This window comes from Megascapheus bottae, chromosome 1, assembly GCF_031878675.1.
Source record: "Megascapheus bottae isolate mThoBot1 chromosome 1, mThoBot2.hap1, whole genome shotgun sequence".
NCBI classification, from domain to species: domain Eukaryota; kingdom Metazoa; phylum Chordata; class Mammalia; order Rodentia; family Geomyidae; genus Megascapheus; species Megascapheus bottae.
In genome coordinates, this window is record NC_143509.1 from 25690791 (window position 1) to 25710075 (window position 19285).

At 53.6% G+C, this 19285-nt stretch overlaps 4 protein-coding genes across 5 annotated transcripts; 2 read left to right on the plus strand and 2 right to left on the minus strand.

Annotated features, from left to right (window-relative positions):
• The first annotated feature begins 1012 nt into the window (after positions 1 to 1012).
• On the plus strand, positions 1013 to 4927 carry Jsrp1 (junctional sarcoplasmic reticulum protein 1). The gene is made up of 6 exons (XM_090338801.1): positions 1013 to 1130; positions 2943 to 2980; positions 3100 to 3217; positions 3547 to 3720; positions 4250 to 4333; positions 4444 to 4927. The coding sequence occupies exons 1-6, from the start codon at positions 1013 to 1015 to the stop codon at positions 4920 to 4922; spliced, it is 1011 nt and encodes a 336-aa protein (XP_090194927.1). The 3' UTR covers positions 4923 to 4927.
• A 697-nt stretch (positions 4928 to 5624) lies between these two features.
• Amh (anti-Mullerian hormone) lies at positions 5625 to 8309 on the minus strand. Its single transcript, XM_090326721.1, has 5 exons — positions 7874 to 8309; positions 7186 to 7328; positions 6936 to 7044; positions 6687 to 6843; positions 5625 to 6590 (listed from the first exon to the last, which is right to left on the minus strand). The coding sequence occupies exons 1-5, from the start codon at positions 8241 to 8243 to the stop codon at positions 5720 to 5722; spliced, it is 1650 nt and encodes a 549-aa protein (XP_090182847.1). The 5' UTR covers positions 8244 to 8309; the 3' UTR covers positions 5625 to 5719.
• A 621-nt stretch (positions 8310 to 8930) lies between these two features.
• Sf3a2 (splicing factor 3a subunit 2) lies at positions 8931 to 16848 on the minus strand. The gene is made up of 9 exons (XM_090328868.1): positions 16582 to 16848; positions 12757 to 12920; positions 12474 to 12545; positions 12312 to 12358; positions 11814 to 11923; positions 11000 to 11049; positions 10779 to 10919; positions 9915 to 9983; positions 8931 to 9827 (listed from the first exon to the last, which is right to left on the minus strand). Exons 2-9 carry the CDS (start codon positions 12880 to 12882, stop codon positions 8931 to 8933), a joined length of 1512 nt encoding a protein of 503 aa, XP_090184994.1. The 5' UTR covers positions 12883 to 12920; positions 16582 to 16848.
• A 42-nt stretch (positions 16849 to 16890) lies between these two features.
• On the plus strand, positions 16891 to 19011 carry Plekhj1 (pleckstrin homology domain containing J1). 2 transcript variants are annotated; one of them, XM_090327047.1, is made up of 6 exons: positions 16891 to 17142; positions 17225 to 17292; positions 17369 to 17435; positions 18167 to 18257; positions 18359 to 18422; positions 18476 to 19011. In XM_090327047.1, exons 1-6 carry the CDS (start codon positions 17049 to 17051, stop codon positions 18542 to 18544), a joined length of 453 nt encoding a protein of 150 aa, XP_090183173.1. In that variant the 5' UTR covers positions 16891 to 17048; the 3' UTR covers positions 18545 to 19011. The 2 variants fall into 2 exon arrangements, with proteins under 2 accessions (XP_090183173.1, XP_090183092.1); XM_090326966.1 differs by having other exon boundaries at positions 18496 to 19011.
• The last annotated feature ends 274 nt before the right edge of the window (positions 19012 to 19285 follow it).

Sequence of the window (19285 nt, forward strand, 5' to 3'; positions counted from 1 at the left end):
ACTTCCAGCTTGGCAAGCTTGACCAAGGACTATATCTCCAGCCTCAGTTTCCCTATTGGCACCGTGGGAACAGGAGTGGTGAGAGGAACGGGAAACCTAGTATTGGGGTGAGAAGAACCCAAGACCCTCCCCCCTTCTCTGTCAATCCTTTTAGCCAGGGCCAGGCTAGTGGTTGCTGCTGTGACTTTGGCCCCCCCAGCTTCACGGAGTTGGGGGGGGGGGCTGATGCCAGGGTTAATGGGTGAGGATGGTCTGGTGGGAAACCACCATGACAGCTAAGACAGGGAGGGGTTGGGCCACAAGCTGTTCTGTCCTGCTGGCCTTGGACACCAGATAAAAATAGTCCCTTGTCTCAGGGAACACGAGCTGGCCCTAGGGCCTGGGGTTCTGACTCATTGCTGTGTGACCGTGGGTGGATCCCAGGCCTCTCTGAGCCACAAACAGCCTTCCCTGCTTCATTTAGGGTTGCTGGAGGGCTAGAGGATGGGCTGTAATATAATAGGGAAGGGGCCCAAAGCAGGCATTGGGGGAGGTAGGAGGGAGGCATAGGACCTTGCCTGAATATGCCAAATGAAGGTCACAGGACAGAGAAAGGGACCAGTGGAAGCTTCTAGGTAAGGGAAAGGAACTGTTTGATTCCTGCCCAGAGCCCAGGAGTCACACCCAAGTATTACAGGGCAAGAATTCCTTTTTGGCCGGTCACTAAAGGCTCATGCCTATAATCTTAGTGCCTCGGGAGGCTGAGAGATGAATATTATGATTTGAAGCCAGCTTGGGCAGGCAGGAAAATCCATGAGACTTTTATCTCCAATTAACCACCAGAAAAGCCTTAAGTGGAGCTATGACTCACATAGAGCACGAGCCTTGAGTGAAAGAGCTGAGGGACAGTGACAAGGCTCTGAATTCAAGCCCTAGTAACAATACACACACACACACACACACACACACACACACGAACCCATTTTTGCATCCTCTCCCAGCCACATCTGGATCCACGGCTGCTCCAGTCTCCATGACAACCAGAGCTTTGGAGGATTTGGATGGAGGACTGGGCAGCTGTCTGGTCAGCGACAACCTCTCCGCATTGTTGGAGCCTTGCCCAAGCCGGCCACGAGAAAACAAGGCTCGAGGTACCTTGATCCTTCTGTTGAGTTCTATGGCTTAGCCCCAGGTACTAGTCCCACACTGGCTAAATTGCTCTTGGTTTCCAGTCCAGGATCCCTCAGTGGTCTGTCCATAGCCCAGGAGGCAGCTGTTGAGATCCATGCTTGAGTTCCCGCCTACCACTCAAGTGATGGGCTCTTTGCGCAAAGCTGTCTCTGAGCTTCATCTCTTTTCTCATCTTTTTCATTCGTTTTTTTCTATTATTCTAATTTTTATTGTGATGTACAGAGATTTTACTTACTTATTCTGTGCTGGTCATGGGGCTTGAACTTTGTCCCTGAGCTTTTTAGTTTTTTACTGCTCCAAGATATCACTTTGGACTTTTTGGTAATTAATTAGAGATAAGAATCTCAAAGACTTTCCTACCGGGGTTGGCTTTGAACCACTATCCTCAGATCTCAGCCTCCTGAGTAGCCAGGATTACAGGTGTGAGCCACCAATACCCAGCTTCCTTTCTCCTCTTTAAAATAATCAAACCAAGCCGGGCGTGGTGGCTCATACCTGTAATCCTAGCTACTCAGGAGGCTGAGATCTGAGGATCGAGGTTCAAAGCCAGCCTGGGCACTAAACACTGTGAGACTCTTATCTCCATTTAACCAATAATAATAATAATAATAATAATAATAATAATAAATAAATAACGACAACCATACTATGTCAGGTGCTAATTAATGGCTCATACCTGCAATCCTAGCTACTTAGAAAGCTAAGATCTAAGAGCTGACTATGAAGCCAGCTCTGGCAGGAAAGTCTGTGAGACTAATCTCCAAAAAGCTGTAAGTCAAAGTGTGGTTCAAGTGGTAGAGTGCCAGCTTTGAGCGAAAAAGCTAAGGAGCATTGCCCAGGCCCTTAGTTCAAGCCCCAGAGCTAGCACTATTAAAAAAAAAAAACTAACAAAATAAAATAAGCAGGCATACTATTATTTGCTTAGCACAGGCAGGGTAGACAAGGCAAGACTGGTTTGGTTTTTTTTTTTTTTCCCTGCTAGTCCAAACCCAGGGCCTGGGCATCATCCTTGAGCTTTCTCAAGGCTAGTACTCTACCACTTGAGGCACAGTAACGCTTCTGCTTTTTTTTCTTTTTTTGCCAGTCCTGGGCTTGAGCTCAGGGCCTGAGCACTGTCCTTGGACTTTCTCAAGGCTAGAGCTCTACCACTTGAGCCACAACACCATTTCTGGCTTTGTCTATATATGTGGTACTGAGTAATTGAACCCAGGTCTTCGTGCTTGCTAGGCAGGCACTCTACCACTAGGCCAAACTCTCAGACCCTGGCTATTTTTTGTGTGTATGTGGTATGGAGGAATCGAACCTAGGGTTTCAAGAATGCTAGACAAGCATTCTACCACTAGGCCACACTCCCAGCCCCTCTTTCTTTCTTTCTTTCTTTGTTTCTTTCTTTCTTTCTTTCTCTCTCTCTCTCTCTCTCTCTCTCTCTCTCTCTCTCTCTCTCTCTCTCTCTCTCTCTTTCTTTCTTTCTTTCTTTCTTTCTTTCTTTCTCATGCCAGTTCTGGGGCTTGAACCCAGGGCCTGGCCTCTATCCTTTAGTTTTGTTTTTTTTTGTTTTTTTTTTTTGCTGAAGGCTGGCACTCTACCACTTGAGCCATCACTTCTGACATTTTGATGGTTAATTGTCAGTAAGGGTCTCACAGACTTTTCTGCCCAGATAGCTTCAAACCTGGATCCTCAGATCTCAGCCTTCTGAATAGCTAGGAGGCAGAAGCCATCAGTACCTGACTCTAGCCCATAATCTTGACCCTTGTCTCTTTTCTCATCAATAGTGTCAGCCAGGCTGGCAGACTCCAGCAACTGGCCCCATGTGAGTAGCTGGGATTCTTGGAGTTGGGGAGGAAGATTATTGAAGGAGGGAGAGGGGCATTCTGCATCCCAAAGAAGGGGCTGAATTGGCTCAGAACAAAGACTCTGGACTCCCTATAGGAACCTCAGGAGCTGGCTACAGCTGGTGGTATGGATGCCAGGCCCAAAAAGATGGAAAAGGAGTCTGTAACTGGTGGGGGCCCAGGACCAGGAAAGGAGACAATGAAAACTGGAGCAAGTGAGTTTATAGCTGGCATGACTCAGATGGGGGTGAGGCTGGGGAGAGCAGCCTGGGGTTGGGTCCTTGAAGTTGAGGGGTTTAGGGACAAGATGGAGAAGGATCGTGGCTGAGTAACTCTAGGTGTAACATATAGTGATTACTGATTATACCAACCACCATGCCACGCATGCGGGCATCTCCTGATGCTGCACCAGGCTTTGTTCACTGGGCCCCAGCCACAGACAGATGGGGCCAATGGATGCAAAGTTGTAGGTCACCTGTTGCTCCCTGCACTTGGGAAGAGAGCACTTTGGGGACCAGTGAGTAGTTCACACTTTGTCTTGCAGCCCCTCGCAGTGGCTCTGCACGCAAGAAATCACAGACTACGCCACCCTTGCAGCCACCACCACCACCCCCAGCCCTGAGTGAGGAACTACCCTGGCGAGATCTGTCACTCAACAAGGCTCTGGTTCTGGCCTCACTGGTGGCTCTGTTGGGTTCAGCTTTCCAGCTGTGCCGAGGTGAGCTGAGATGGGGTGGGGTTAGCAGTGTATATCCTCTGCTTCAGGAAAGACCCTTAGACACACGATTCGGGGGAGGTCTGAGCGCCTCCTCCTCCTCCTCCTCCTCCTCCTCCTCCTCCTCCTCCTCCTCCTCTTCCTCCTCTTCCTCCTCCTCTCCCTTTCCCTTCCCCTTCTTCTGGCTTGAACTCAGAGCCTAGCTGCTTCTAGATTTCTGGTGGCTAATTGTAGTTAAGTCTCCGGAACTTTTTCTGACCAGACCGGCTTCCAGCCTCAGCTCTCAGTGTCTTGAGTAGCTAGGATTGGAGGCGTGAGTATGCCCAGCACCTCCAGAAGATCCTCAACAATGGCTACTCCTGGAAAGCAGCGTTTGGCCCAGGAGGGAAAGGGGCCCTCTCCATGGGGGAGGCAGGGCAGGTGCCAGTGCAGGCTTGGGGGAGGGTTCATCTGTTCCCTGGAGAGAGACATTGCAAGCGTGGTCTGTTTCTCCCTCCCATCCCTCAATCCACTGTCCCACCCTCCTCCTCAGACGCTGTGGTTGGAGAAGCTGCTGTTCCGGCCCCAGCCCAGGACCCCTGGGCCCCACCCAGCTTGCCACCCAAAAAGCCAGTGTGGCCACCGGTAAGCATTTCCTTGCACGGATTGCAGTGGGGGCTCATCCAGAGGGAAGGAAGCCAGACCCTCGAGCAGGTGGGTCCTGACCCCAGACCCCTACACTGTCTGTGTTACAGTCTAAGCCTGCAGCCCCAGCGCTGCCACCAGAGCCATCTGCACCCAAATCCCAGCCCGCCGTGCCCCAGGTGGAGGTAGAGGACAAACCTGAGGTTCCTCAGGCTGCAGAGAACCTGGAGCTTGGGGAGTTCAGTGAGGAGGAGCAAACGCCACTGGGCCACCAAAGGCCACGAAAGGTGGAGAAGGAAGAGCGACAGAGGAAGGAGAAGCTACGGAAGGAAGAGAAGCCACGCAAAGAGAAACCTGGAAAGGAAGACAGGCCACGCAAAGAGAAACCTGGAAAGGAAGAGAGGCCACGCGCCTCCAGGGAGTCCCGAGAAGCGCTGCCCCGGCGCTGGGAAGCAGGGGAAGGAGGACATCGGCCATGGACTCCGGACTCCAGTCACAGGAAGAGACCCACCTGGGCCTCCCAGCCCCACCATGGTGAGGAAGACAAGCGGAAGCACCGCAAGGGTAAGGGGCGCGGCTGAGCCTGAGGCCCCACCCTGAATCCCAGAACACTGCTGTGGCTCCTACAAAATACATTTTTCTGTGACGCCTGCAACTTTTATTTTTCTCCAGCAAAATAAAGTGCTGCCAAGTACTGTGTTGCTAACTCTTTTCTTTTTCTTTTTGGCCAGGTGGGCTTAGGCGCTGTCCCTGAGTTTCTTTTTTTGCTCAAGGCTACCGATCTACCACTTGAGCTACAACTACACTTGCAACTTTTGGGTGGGTAATTGGAGATAAGAGTCTCACAGAACCAGGTGGCTTATCTCCACTTAACCACTCAAAAGCGGTAAGTGGCACTGTGGCTCAAGGAACTAGCTTTGAGCAGAAGAACTCAGGGACAGAACCCGGGGTTCTGTGGGTTTAAGGCCCACAATGGACAAGGAAAACAAAACAAAACAAAACAGGTTTCATACATTTTCCTGCCCCGACTGACTTTGAATCTCAGCCTCCTGAGTTAGCTAGGCTTACAGATGTGAGCCATCAAAACCTGCCTAGCTAAGTCCTTTATGCCTGGACCCCAGACATCAATCAATGATGGGATGAAAAGCTGCTGGCAGGAAAAACCAGCAGTAAAGCATCTACAGCAGGGATGGAGCCCTGGCCCTGGAGAAGACAAGGCAATAGGCCATCCCTAAGGACTTCGGGCGAACCAACACAGACATCCCAGCTAGGTGCTTGCTGGTCTTTATTAGGGGGAGGCTTAGGTCTGAATAAACCTATGAGAAGGGTATTCACTGGGCTGGGGGCATGCCTGGTCTCGAACCGTGCGGTTGGAAGGTCACCGGCAGCCACACTCCGTGGCGACCATGTTAGGGACGTGGTGCGCACTGATGCGCTCCTCGGACAGGCTGATGAGGAGCTTGCCCGCATAGGCCGTGGGCACGCAGCAGGGTGGGCGTGCCAAGGTGGCCCCCCGGGCCTGCATCTTCAACAGCAGCACCACATGGTTTCCATAGTGTGGGTTTCGGTCGGACTGAGGCCAGCCGCAAGTACCCTGGCAGTTGTTGGCTTGATAGGTTTCCGGGATGAGCACGGAGCGCTCAGCCCGCAGGTCCACGCTCAGCTCCCGCAAGGAGCAGGGCCCGTCGGTGGTGACAGCGGTTGCTGTGGCCCCTGCGCTCCGCTGCGCCCGCCCCGCCCCGCGCTGATCCCGCCTGCGCCACTCTGCGCGCAAACCTTGCAGCGCCTTGAGCAAGAGCAGTGCACGCAGCGGGTCCCGGGATTGGCCGGGATCATCCGGGCACAGCGCGAGCAAGCGCGCCAGCAGTGGGGGTGCAGCTGGAGGCAGCCCTGGGAGGCCGCGCAGCTCAGCAACCGCTGCCTGTAGCTCTCCACCCACCCGGTGTGCCAGGACTGAGGTCCAGGGCGCCGAGGTGGGGCCCTGAAGCGGCTCAGGATCCCCTTTAGTGGTTGCAGTTTGGGGGCGCAGCACCAGCAGCGGTTCCTCCCCGTGGAGCAGGCTTTCCAGCGCTGCAGGGTCGGAAAGGTTAAGCCAGCCCTGCCGGAAGCTGGCTAAAGCTCCTGGGTCCAGAGCCAGGCGAGGTGGCCAGACTTGGGCCGGGGATCCCCGTAGTGCAAGCACCAGGCGCATGAGAGTCTGTAGGAAGGGATCGGTGCTGACAGGCAGTTCCTTCGACTTGGAGAAAAGCCTGGAACAGCAGGAGCGGGCATTGTGAGATGGAGGAGTAAGCTGTGCTGCCCTCCAGCCCACATTTCTTTCACTAGTACTCCGGGCCTTCCCACACCTGGGCTGCTCTGGAAAGGGCACGATGTCAAGCAGACGGTGTGCAGGCAGCAGGGCAGGCCCGGGCATCAAGAGCAAGGCTGGGGTCATCCGTGTAAAGCAGCGGGTGTCTCGGCCGAACAGCAGGGTCTGCAGCTGAGCAGTGCTCATGGAGACATCTGCGGAGTGGGGGCATGGGGTTGGCCCAGGATCAGTAAGCTGCAAGCAAGCCACCTGCTGCCCAGACCCTTCCCTTTCTACACAAGCATACCGTTTCCACGGGTTCGAAGGGTCAGGGTGAGCCCTCGGCCATGCCAGGCCCCTGCTGGGTGGTTCACAACCAATACCAGATAGCGTGTGTCTTGGGTGGGACAGAAGCTCTGTGGAAATGGGGGCTCAGCCAGACTGGATGAGGATGGTCATGCCCAGCCCCGATCCTGTCACTGTTCCCACCCTTCAAAACTCTATAACCCTTGCTCTGCATGAGAAGGCTCTTGGCCACCCAGGGAAGTCCCAAGTACCTGAATGCCCTGCAGCCCAGCCCCAGTGACAGTGACCTCGGGGCCAGGCCCAGGGTACAGCACCAGCAGTGCTTGCTCCATGGGACTAGCTTCTCCAAGTGAGGGCTCCTGGAATCTCAGTGACAGCGCAGGCTCCCAGGTCACTGCAGCCAGCACAAAGGGACAATATAAGCCAGTGGCCAGCATCTCCCCAAGCCCACCTGTGGGGAGAGCCCCTCCCCAGTCAGAGCATTCCAGAGCCTGGTGTGGCTAAAGCTGTCCAATCCCACTGCTCTGAACCAAGAAGGCAGAGGACTTTGCCTGAAGAGACAGAGGCCCATCTCTGCTACCTTCTTGTGGCCAGGAAATAAGTGAGCTTGGCAGCAGTAATAGCTGACAGTAGCAGGATGGGTGTTTCTTTGTTCACCCTTTGGCTGACTGGCTCTGGAGCTCCAGGCCCATGCCTTCCAGGGCTGTGGATCTGCTAGCCTGGTTCCTGGCAGCTTCTGTGGGAGCCAGCCCAGGGACCTGGAGTTCCCAGACACAGCAGAGATAACTCGCTGCTTCCTTGGCAGAGACCCATAGCTCAGTGACTGGAAGGGGCCGCAGGTGGCACGGGGCCTTGGTGGAGGTTCTTCAGCACTCCATCTCACGTGGAGGTCTTTTTCTGAGTGGCAGAGTGAATGGAGGCCCTGGGCCCCTCACATACCTTCAGTCAGGTGTAGGACCTGCAATCGCTGCCCTCCAGGTTTCCCCAGCCAGGACCCCAGGTGCTGTAGGGCAGACAGAGTAGCTTGCGAGTCACTGGAGCTGCAGACCCCAAAGGTGGCCAGGTCTAGGAGTCCCCAGTGGGCTGACTGCACAGCCTTTAAGAAGGTGTGCTCATAGGTGCTCAAGGACCCCACCACCTGCAAGGGGTCTCTGCCCTTGCTGCTGGCCTTGTTCAGAGTCACCAGACACAAGGGGCCCAGGAGGCTCCCAGTGCTGGTAGTAGGCTCCTCTTCAGTGATCTTAGTCCCCAGTACAATCCCCATGGTCAGCAGCAGCAGGGCCCACTGTGTGAGAGGCAGATGCAGCATGGTGATGCTGAGGGTCTACGCAGGAACACCATTTATATTGTGGACAAAATGTTTGGAGAGGAGGGAGTGACCTTGGGGGACAGTATAGTGTCCCACGGCGAGCCTGGAGAGGTGGGAGGCAGCCCTCTCAAAAGGGCTTTGTGTTCCAGGCAGGCCACCTATCTGGCTCTTAACAGAGCAGGGCCTGTGACCACTGTCCAGAGTTGTCCTTGAGGAGTCCTTCTAGAACAGTAAATTGGGAATGGGGGAGTGTCCCAGGCAGACCTGCTGCCTTGGGGGTCATTTTTTCTGCCCCAGTCATGGAGTTTAAACTCAGGGCCTGGGCTCAAGGCTGACGCTCTACCACTTGAATCACCACGGAACCACTTCTGGCCTTTTCTGTGTATGTGGTACTGAGGAATTGAACCCAGTGTCATGCATGCTAGGCAAGCACTCTATCACTAAGCCACATTCCCAGCCCTGCCTTGGAGTGCGTGTGTCTTATCACAGGCTCTAGCCTGTCTACCGGCATGGCCAGAGGGCAGAGCAACAGTCCAGCTCACAAATCCACTTCTGGGGCACAAGTTCAGGCCCCCAGGCCTGGGTCAGTCGAAAAGGTCTCCAGTGTCCTGAGAGCCATCTTCACTGCTCCCAGAAGTTGATAATTCCTCCTGCATGAAGTCCACCCCACCATAACCCATAGCCACATCAGTCCATGCAGACATGGGGGAGGCTGTTTACTAGGCTCCAGGGACAGTACAAAATACAAAAGCTTGCAATGTCTCCACGGGAAAACAGAAAACTAGACTCATAAGAAGGGCAGTTTTTCAGTTGGTTGGGGGGGGGAGGGGGAATGTTCCCAGGGCCTTCGGTAGGGAGTGGGGGCCTCATCATGGGGGGCATGGGAGTTGGGGGATGTACCCCAGGATTTGAGGGGTGCACTCCAGGGGGCTGAGGGTGTACTCCAGGAGCAGCAGGATGAACCCCAGGAGGCTGAGGGTGTACCCCAGGTGCCTGTGGGTGGATTCCAGGGGCTGCTGGGTGCACCCCAGGGGCCTGGGGGTGAACTGCAGGAGCAGGATGCACCCCAGGGGCCTGGGGGTGAACTCCAGCTGACGGAGGAGGGTGGACCCCTGGGGCTGCTGGATGGACTCCTGGGGCTTGTGGGTGGACCCCAGGAGCGGGTGGGTGAACCACTGGAGCAGGGGGGTGAACCCCAGATGTAGGGGGATGGACCACTGGTGCTGGGGGATGGACCCCAGGAGCAGCTGGGTGGACCCCAGGAGCAGCTGGGTGGACCCCGGGAGCAGCTGGGTGGACCCCAGATGTGGGAGCATGGACCACCGGGGCTGGGGGATGGACCCCAGGAGCTGGAGGCGGCAGTTGGGGAGGTCCAGGGGGTCCAGAGGGTGCAGGCCCTGTGGGGGGCATAGGGGGTAAAGGCAGGCCTCCTGGTGGGGGTGGAGGCAAAGCCTCTGGCAGTGGAGGCCGAGGGGGCAGGCCGTTCATCAGCGGAGGTGGGGGCCGCTTCACACCTGGGGGCCCTGCAGGAAGGCTGGGTGGTGCTGGAGGCTTCTCCATCTTGAAGTGGAACTGAAGGAAAAACTAGAGCCACAGAGAAGGTTTAGTGCAGGACATGGCCTTGGGGGAAAGCTGGAGAGAGCTGCAGAATGTCCATACCCCGAAGCTTACCTGCTTGGTCTCCTTGTTCCAGTGGGTCCAGAACTTGCCTTCTGCCTTGTCGATCTCCCTGCTTGGCACCTGGCATATAAAGAAGCCACAAGAAGTCTTTAAGAACCTAAAGCAGCTACAGGCTTTTTTTTTTTTTTTTTTTTGCCAGTCCTGGGGCTTGAACTCAGGGCCTGAGCACTGTCCTTCGGCGTTCTCAAGGCTAGAGATCTACCACTTGAGCCACAGCACCACATCTGGCTTTTTCTACGTATGTGGTACCAAGGAATCGAACCTGGGTCTTTGTGCATGTTAGGCAAGCACTCTACCACTAGGCCAAACTCTTGGTCCCAATGCAGGCTTTTTTGTTGTTGCTCATGGGGCTTGAATTCTGGGCCTGGGTACTGTCCCTGAGTTCTTCAGTTCAAGGCTAGGGCCCTACCACTTTGAGCCATAGAGCCATTTCTGGTTTTCTGGTGGTGAACTGCAGATAAACGTCTCACAGACTTTCATGCCCTGCCTGGTTTTGAACCAAGATCCTCATAGCTCAGCCTCCTGGGTAGCTGGGATTACAGGCGTGAGCCACCATGCCCGGCTTGACCTGGAACTCTTGATCCTTCTGCCTCTGCTTCCTGAGTACTGAGGTAACAGGAGTGTGCCACTAGGTTCAGCTCTTGTCATAATTTACTAATTCACCCAGGGATGAAGTAATGTGGCCAAACTTTCACAGATCCCCATTTTTTTCCAGGGACACCCCATGGTGTCCAGAGTCAATACTTTAATAAGAGATGAAGATTCATTCTGGAGATAGCCCCGTCTGAAATAGAAACTAGCTACCAGGTAGCCTGTGCTGCACCCTCTCACCGGGCCCCTCAATGACCACATTACCTTGAAGGCGATGGTCTCGTAGGGCTCAGCGGCCATCAACAGATACTGCCAGCGTCGGTCAGGGGGCTCGATCCTCTGCTCATAGGCAGACATGAAGCGGTGACGGGGCATGATGCCCTCGGCAATTTCAGGGTAATCGATCTGAGGAGACAGTTTTAGCAGGGCCTTAGGATACCTTTGCCCCCATCTCCCTTGTACCCAAGACCAAGGCCCTGTCTTACCTGGAACAGGAGGCTCTGCTGGCCCATCTCAGTGTCCCTCTGTTTGGTCACTGCAACACCACAAGACTCAGTTCAGGGGATTTATAGCCCCAGATCCAAGGGCCCAGGGCTGCTCTAATATACACACTCAACATAGGGGGAAAAGGACCTGGGGAGTTCCTGGCTGGCAAAAAGGAAGGGACAGGACATGCGGGGCTTGAAGCTCATCTAACTCTGGTGGGCATAAGATTATAAGCTTTCCTTTGTTCTCTGAAGAAGAGAACAACTGACAGTCTCTACACTTGGGCCCTGGCGTCAGGCTCGCCCATCACCACTGAATGCTGAGTACACCCAGGAAGGTCCAAGTGGAGCCAACCTGAACGGCCAGCACTGTGTTCAGAGTCAAGCAGCAGCATGCTTGTGACCTTAACAGCTGGTAAAAGCAGTGGTCCCCCCCTGGACTCCGCCACTCCTGTGGACCCATGTTCACCAGGCAGGCCTGCCCCAGCACTACTCCATCCCCATCTCCTACTGAGCTCCTTCGGTTCCCACCTAGCCCACCCAGCTTTCTGCCCTAAGAGCACTCACTCACTAATGGACCTGTTAAACAAGCTATTCAATTTTTCTTTTCTCCTGAGGTTATTTGGAGCTAGCAAGAAAGGGGGGTTGCTGCAGGTAGGAGGCAGGGTATTTACTGGCCAGCTGCCAGTGGGTGAGGAGGAGGAATGCTGTGCGAAGGTCTAAGAACAACAGCTCTGTGTGGCCCGGCGTCCAAAGAGCTCATTCAAGTCCAAGGCAGCTGTGGGCTGCCTACCTCTCCCATAGACATACATACCTTTGTAACCGGGGCGACCAATCTTCACAAATTTCTTCACCTCCACCTTGACCTTCTCTGGTGCTGGCTGGGCAGGGGCTTCCTTGGCCTCTTTGGCTGCACGCCGAGCCCTACAGACAGAAAACACATGGTGGGTGATATAACTCCTCCACACAAGCCAACAAGGCCACAGGCCCAGGTGCCAGAGCCCCCATGACCTTGGAACTCATCTCCAAGTGAGGGAACAAAAACAAAAGGGTTGGAACAAAGCTGCAGCAAGGCAGCAGAAGCAAAGATGCTATCCCAGTCCCACCACGCCTAGCTGGACAGCAATGTGGTTCATCTAAGAAGTTAACACCAGGAAGAACGCATTCAGTCCTGGGTGGGAAATCTAGTCGTCTCTTCCATCCAAAAAGGGTGCCAGTCACAGCCCAGCTGGCTTCACGCTCTCTATATACACTACATGGTATCCCACCTGGGCGGTGAGGGGGGGAGGGGGGAGGGTGCAGTGGTACTTACAAATTGGTCTGATGCTTTTTCCCCTGAGTATGTGCGAGGTAACTTCCCTGGAGAGGGAAAGAAAACACACCATTGACCAGGGATGACAGAGAGGAGGGCAGAGCTGGTGCCAGGTCAGCAAGCCTGGGCTGGGCCCTTCAAACAATAAAGTTGAGAACTCACCTCATTGTTGTGAAGTGTAAGGCAGAGCTTACATTCATAAGATCCCAGGTGGTTTTTCATAAAATATGGGTCCTGGGAAGGGAATAAAGCGTCTTGTCAGTAGAAGACACCACCTCAGGGTCCCTCTGGGACTTGCCTGGTCCCCAAACCTCATGCCCAGACAATCATTTCACGGGGAGCCTGGCTCTCCATAATGGTACTAGTTTGATGCTTCTGAGCCCTGGGGCTGTGACCCAGTGGAAGCAGCCCAAAAGGGGAGAGAAAAGGAAGAGGCCTGGCCCACCTTGTTGATGTCGATTGTTTCTAGGGCTAGCTGTCGGAGGCGCTCCCGCCGGTCCCGGTTGCTCTCAGAGGAGGAGGCAACTCCTCCGCTGCCAGTCTTACCTCCAGGTCTATGCTGAAAGTCCATGGTGAAGGCCTTAGGGCTTTAGGAGACAGGGGAGAAACCTGTGGAAATCAAAAGGAGAGGGCAGGCCAGGCATGAGGCAAGTATGATGCTATCCCTGGCTCCATACCGCACCTGCTGAAGTTTAACCAACCCTCAAAGCTTATTGCAGGCCAGACAAAGAAACAAGGATACTGGCACCTGTTTTCAGAAAACCCTAATCTGGATACTAAATGACTCCTAGAGCACTTTAAGTAATCATAAAAAGGAGGCCGGAAGTTACTGTAAGCCATGAAATGAAAAGCCTGAGAGCAGAAATGATAAGACACAAACAGGAAAGATGAGGCCAGTTCCTGCCAACAAATGTTACCACCTCCAGGAAGCCTTCCTAGATGAATCGAATCCCTAGGCTACCTCCTCCACAAAATTCACTTCTTACATGACTACACACCCCACAATCCAACATCAGTTTTTCTAGACTGCTATGGATTTACTGAAGGTGAGGAAGATATCTACGTTTGGACCTCCAAACGAGATACATTCAAGGGCCATTTGTAGCTGGATACAAGTGGCTCACACCTATAGTCCTAGCAGCTAGTTGAGATCTGAGAACGGAGATTCAAAGCCAGCTGTGGCAGACAAATCTTGACTTTCATCTACAATTACCCAGTAAAAATTCTCATTCTCTCCTTCCCTGGAGGAAGGGACTACTTGGCTCTCTTGAACCCTTCAGAATATCATCTATGCCTCTGGATTCTTTCCTCCCACATTTTCCCCTCCCCCCACCAAACAGTCCTGGAGCTTGAACTATGGGCCTGAGCACTGTCATTGGGTTTCTCAAGGCTAAAGCTCTACCATTTGAGCCACAGCCCCACTTTCGGCTTTTTCTATGTATGTAGTATCAGGAGATTGAACCCAGGTCTTTGTGCATGCTAGGCAAGCACTCTACCACTAGGCCAAACTCCCAGTCCATCTTCCCATATTCTTTCAGGCTCAATCAAACCCAACCTCCCTGAAGTGTCCATGACCACCCACTACTCTGCATTCTTCAATGTCTGACCCAGGTATTTGGTTTAAAACCAAGAGGGCTCAGAGGCAGAGTCCAGAAGATCAAGTGAAAGACAGCTGCTAAAGACATCTTTGTTCTCCTCAAAACCTGAGAAGTGAAGGAACTGTTTGAAATCAGTCCAAGCAGAAGTCTGTAAAATTCCATCTCCGCTAAAGCAGCAAAATGCCAGGCTAGATGAGTGGTTCAGTTGTAAAATGCTGGCAGCTTTTGGCAAGAAAGTGTGAGTCGAGGGCAAGGCCCTGATTTTAAGCTGTTCTGATACATACAAAACAAAATTCTATGACTAAGATAATGTACACATATGATTAAGAACCCTGACACAGTGACCATCCATCTGGGCCCAAGGTCATCACAGAGCCCTAAGGCAGACACCCTGAGCTCTTCAGCTCAAGGCTACCACGCTACCCTTGAGCTAAGCCCCACTTTCCATTTTCCTTTTCTAGTGCTTAACTGGAGATAAGAGTCTCAGGTCCTTTTTGCGCCCAGGCTGGCTTTGAACCTTCATCCTCAGATCTCAGCCTCCTGAGTACCAAGGTTTACAGAAGTAAGCCACCACACCTATTGCTGCTATTTTCAATGAGGAAGAAGCCTTGAACAGATGGCTATGGCCCTCTGGAAGCTGGAACAGGTGGGAGAGATTGTCCCTAAGGCCTCAGGAAGAACCAGCCTATAGACTCACTTTATTTACTTTTTTCGGTGTGGGGCTTGAACTCTGGGCTTGGGCGCTGTTCCTGAGCGCTTCAGCTCAAGGCTACTGCCCTACCCTTGAGCCATAACCCTACTTTTGTTTTCTAGTGGCTAACTGCAGATAAGAACCTCACATTCTGTAGTGAACTGCAATCCTCAGATCTCAGCCTCCAGAGTAACTAGGATTATAAGTATGAGCCACCATGCCCTGCTGGACTCATTTTATATCCAACTAAACTTCTAAATAAATCCAGACAATAAAAGACTCCAAGCCAAAAAGTCTCCTACTTCTTGGAGAGCAACCAAGTTCAAGATGTGTTCTGATACAATACACTGGCGAGGGCTGGGATTGTGGGATTGTTTGCCTAGCATTCATGAAGACCTGGGTTTGATTCTCCAGTACCACATAAACATTAAAGGCCAGAACTGGAGCTGTGGCTCAAATGGCAGAGTGCTTGAGCAAAAGAAGGTTAGGGACAGTGCCCAGGCCCGAATTCAAATCCAAGAACTTAAAAAAAAAAACAGGTACAGTGGCTCATGCCTATAATCCTGGCTACTCAGGAGGCTGAGATCTGAGGATCAAGATTCAAAGCCAGCCCTGGCACAAAAGAACCTGAGACTCTAATCTCCAGTTAACCTCTAGCTCCTTGGTTCAAGGGTAGGATGGAAGCCTTGAGCTGAAGAGCCAGGCTGAGTTCAAGCTCCATGACCCACCAAAAAAAAAAAAAAAAAAAAAAAAAAATCGGGCCGGGAGTTTGGCCTAGTGATTAAAGTGCTTGCCTAGCATGCATGAAGACCCGGGTTCGATTCCTTGGTACCACATACATAGAAAAAAGCTGGAAGTGGTGCTGAGGCTCAAGTGGTGGAGCTCTAGCCTTGAGAAAGTCCAAGGACAGTGCTCGGGCCCTGAGCTCAACCCAGGACTGGAAAAAAAAAAAAAAATCCAATGGGCCGTGTATGAAGCCTTCAGTTCAATTCCTCAGTACCACATACAGAAAAGGCCAGAAGTGACACTGTACCTCAAATAGTGGCGTGCTAGCATGAGCAAAAAGAAGCTCAGGGGCCCTGAGCTCAAACCGCAGTACTGAAAAAAGAGGGGAAAGGAAATAAGACCAATGGTTTAACGAACAGGAAGGTGAATTAAAAGGGGAGACCTTATCGACTAGACAGAAAATCGACAGATGCTTAACGCCCGAGGTAAATGGCTTTAAAATGAGAGGGGAGGGGGGAAGGTGCCTAGTGTGCATGAAGCCCTGGGTTCAATTCTGAAATTACCACATAAAAGGCCAGAAGTGGCACTGTGGTTCAAGTGGTGCTAACCTTGAGCAAAGCCAGTTCAGGCCGAGTTCATGCCCCAGGACTGGGGGAAAAAAATAAAAACTTTTAAAAAGGTGAGAACAGGTGCCTTCGGAACCAAAGAACACAGATAATTTTTTTTTTTTGGTGGAAATACTAGGTCAAACCTATAGAACAATCAATTTTTTTTCCCCCCGAGCTCCTGGCAGTTCTGTGCTTGTTCTCTAATTGAGGTGGGCAGGCGCCTCGTCCGAATGACCAAGCCCGCTTTCCTGGGGACGCCATAAGCAAAACCGAAGCACGGAATGTTCTGGGTGTCGCCTTGGCCGTTTTACAGTTAAAGGAATAGAGGCGCCTATCCGGGTTAATCCGCCAAGGCGAATGCGCTCCCGCCCCCGCCCCGCACAAAGCCCAGGAAAAACTCCCAGGAAATACTGCAGGGCGGAAGGCGGGAGGGCGGCAGAGACCCCGGAGACCCCCCCAAGGTGGGAATTCCTGCCTCAACCCCAACAGGCCTTCCCGGGGGGGGGAGGGTGCAGAAGTGCGCGGGCCCACCCTGCAGGCAACTCGCTCTCAAATCCTCCCCCTTTCAGCCATCCCCCAAATCCCCGCCGCAGCCCACCCCCACTCCACCCCAGCAGTTTACGGCCCAAGCCTTCCATCTGTCTCACCCGGGCCAAAGGCCTCCCACAGCCAGGGCTTTCTCAGCGACCACCAGGACTTGGCTGTGCGCAGGCGCAAGGCGGGCGAAAGAACCAATTCCGGGTCAAAATGAGGCGGAACTTCTTGTGTGCGCAGGCGTAAAAGGGGACGAAAGAACCAATTCCGAGTCAAATGGGGGCGGAACTTCTTGTGTGCGTAGGTCCACCCCGTCCAATGCCCCGGAGGATTGTTCAAGAGCGGGAAGTGGACGCTGGTGGCCGGATCCGGAAATGCACCTACAACTGGGGAACTGGGGGGAAAAAAAAAAAAAAAAGACGACCGGCCTGCGTCGCGCAGGCGCAGTAAACCCTAGCGGTACTTCCGCGATGCCTCCCTGAGACCTTTGTGGCGCAGACTGCGGTACCCGCGTGAGGGTGAGGGGGGATTCGGCGGCCCCACCCCGCGTTTTTCTGGTTCCAGAACCCGGGCCGGCGCGATGCGCTATAACGAAAAGGAACTGCGAGCGCTCTCCCGGCAGCCTGCAGAAATGGCGGCGGAGCTGGGCATGCGGGGCCCCAAGAAAGGCAGCGGTGAGCCGGCCAGGGGCCAGGGCTGGGGCGCTGGGGCGGGCGGGGGTCCCGCCACCGCGCTGACCCCGCCCTGTGCCTGCAGTAGCCAAGCGGCGGCTGGTGAAGCTGGTGGTCAACTTCCTCTTCTACTTCCGCCCGGACGAGGCCGAGGTAGGCGCGTCGGGAGCGAGGGAGGGAGGGCGCGCGCGCGGGCCGCCGCCGAGGCTCACGGCCGTGGTCTTTGCAGCCCCTCGGAGCCCTGCTACTGGAGCGCTGCAGCGTGTCCCAGGAAGAGCCCGGCGGCTTCTCCATCAGTGAGTGCATCCAGACTCTCCTCCTTCCCTGCCCCTGGAAAGGGGATCCCTTGACCGGCCGCGCGCTGGCGGAGTCGGGGTGCCCAGCCCGGCACACCCCTCTTAGTTGTCATTCTGCAAACCTCAGGTACCTCCGCTGTCACTCCAAAGCACCACCAGGACTGTTTTTTCCCTGCCCCTTTGGATGTGACATGGCCTGGGCCTGCTGGTTCATTTCTTCCTGCCTCCAGTGCCTGCCTGGAGTGCTGGGTGACTAGGAAATGTACTACCAGGGAAAGTGAGATCTCTTGCCTGTCTCTTGGGGCTGCCATAAAGACTTGCGACTTCGGTGACTTAAATACCGGAAATTCTCTAGACTCTGGAGGCCAGAGACCAGGTGTAGTCAAGAGAGTGACTCCAGTCAAGGTGAAATCTGTCCCAGATCTTGCTCCCATATTTAGGGTTTCTTAACTTGTGGCTTCATCATCACACAGGATTCTACCTGTTTCTGTGGCCATTTTCATGTTTCTCCTGTATGAACACAACAACCCAGTGTCCTCCCTAATGGCCTAATCTTCAAGTAGGCTGCACCCACGTTCTAAGGTGTGGGATGTGGTGCAGGTGATGGGCCTGTGATGGGGCCAGAGGAGGGGCAGTTTTGGGTCCTGGCAAGAGGATATTGGTCAGGGTGGAGGACCAAATGGGGATGGAGCAGAAGCAGCTCCCTCCCTCTTTCCCATCCTCCTCTGTAGGCTTTGTGGAAGATGCAGAGAGGAAGTACCACTTTGAATGCTGCAGTCAGGAACAGTGTCAGGCGTGGATGGAGGCTCTGCGTCGGGCCAGGTGGGGCTCAAGGACAACCTGGAGGGTGGGGCACAGTGGCTATGAGAGGGTGAGAATTGGGAATCTGACAGCAAATGAATAAGCACTATTTTCTTCCCCAGTTATGAGTATATGCGGAAAAGCCTCATCTTCTACAGGAATGAGATCCAGAAGATGACAGGCAAGGTGTGTGAAGGGCTAGAGGTAACATGGGCAGCCTTCTTATTCCTAGCTAACAGCCACCTGTCCACCTCCACAGGATCCATTGGAGCAGTTTGGCATATCTGAGGAGGCCAGGTTCCAGCTGACTGGCACATCAAGGGACGGGTGGTCCACCATTGGCTCCAGGCTAGATGCACTGGACTGATCTTCCACCAAGCCCTCTGCCTTGGATTTCTGGATGCCTGGGTCTGTGATGGGAGGTGTTTTGGCTTAAAAAAATGTCCAAAGCCCAAGGCTGGAGGAGGAGGGTATAAACAGAGGCTGTATCCTTTGAGAAACAGCTTAGCAAGCACCCCTGCCCTGGTGCCTTTGGGGCTCACCTGACAGGTCTGGCACTTGTGCTATGTGCTGCTGCCACCAGCTCAGGTACACCCATTGAGAGCATCTGATTGTGGCAACTCTTCTGCCCCATACCAGCTGAATGTATAGTTAGGTGAAGCTGTGAATATAGAGGGGTCTCCCTCAACCAGCTGTGAACTCGACTCCTGCTGAAGGGAGTGATCTTGATCCTCCCAATTCACTCAACTCTTCAATAAAGGTACCTCTTTTCCAATTGTATGGTGGTGTAATAAGGAGGATTCAGGCAGCTGAGGCTCCTATGAGCACACATCCTTATTTTACCCAAGCAGAGCTTGACTACTGACCCTAAGAGGAGACCTTGGACCCAAGTCAGGAAAGGCTATCTAGAGAGGTCTCAGATTAGAGCAGAATTCCTGTTGTGGTAGGAATTCTGTGGAGATCCCAAGTGATCCCTGGGGATAAGACCAGGTCTGCTGTGGCTGGGTCCCTAGGCTTCGTTCATCTGGCAAGCTCAACTCCATTATTAC

Bases quoted from the DNA above. Each gene is read 5' to 3' on its own strand.
- Jsrp1 (XM_090338801.1), top strand. From the start codon at position 1,013: ATGACAACCAGAGCTTTGGAGGATTTGGATGGAGGACTGGGCAGCTGT. The intron at 2,981-3,099 runs GTGAGTAGCTGG...GACTCCCTATAG, and splicing joins ACTCCAGCAACTGGCCCCAT to GAACCTCAGGAGCTGGCTAC. The intron at 3,218-3,546 runs GTGAGTTTATAG...TTTGTCTTGCAG, and splicing joins GACAATGAAAACTGGAGCAA to CCCCTCGCAGTGGCTCTGCA.
- Plekhj1 (XM_090326966.1), top strand. From the start codon at position 17,049: ATGCGCTATAACGAAAAGGAACTGCGAGCGCTCTCCCGGCAGCCTGCA. The intron at 17,293-17,368 runs GTAGGCGCGTCG...TGGTCTTTGCAG, and splicing joins TCCGCCCGGACGAGGCCGAG to CCCCTCGGAGCCCTGCTACT. The intron at 18,258-18,358 runs GTGGGGCTCAAG...TTTCTTCCCCAG, and splicing joins GAGGCTCTGCGTCGGGCCAG to TTATGAGTATATGCGGAAAA.
- Amh (XM_090326721.1), bottom strand. From the start codon at position 8,243: ATGCTGCATCTGCCTCTCACACAGTGGGCCCTGCTGCTGCTGACCATG. The intron at 7,329-7,873 runs GTATGTGAGGGG...TGCTGGCTGCAG, and splicing joins GGTCCTACACCTGACTGAAG to TGACCTGGGAGCCTGCGCTG. The intron at 6,591-6,686 runs GTGTGGGAAGGC...CTGCTGTTCCAG, and splicing joins CCCTTTCCAGAGCAGCCCAG to GCTTTTCTCCAAGTCGAAGG.
- Sf3a2 (XM_090328868.1), bottom strand. From the start codon at position 12,882: ATGGACTTTCAGCATAGACCTGGAGGTAAGACTGGCAGCGGAGGAGTT. The intron at 9,984-10,778 runs GTAATGTGGTCA...TTTATATGCCAG, and splicing joins ACGAGACCATCGCCTTCAAG to GTGCCAAGCAGGGAGATCGA. The intron at 9,828-9,914 runs GTAAGCTTCGGG...CTGTGGCTCTAG, and splicing joins GGAACAAGGAGACCAAGCAG to TTTTTCCTTCAGTTCCACTT.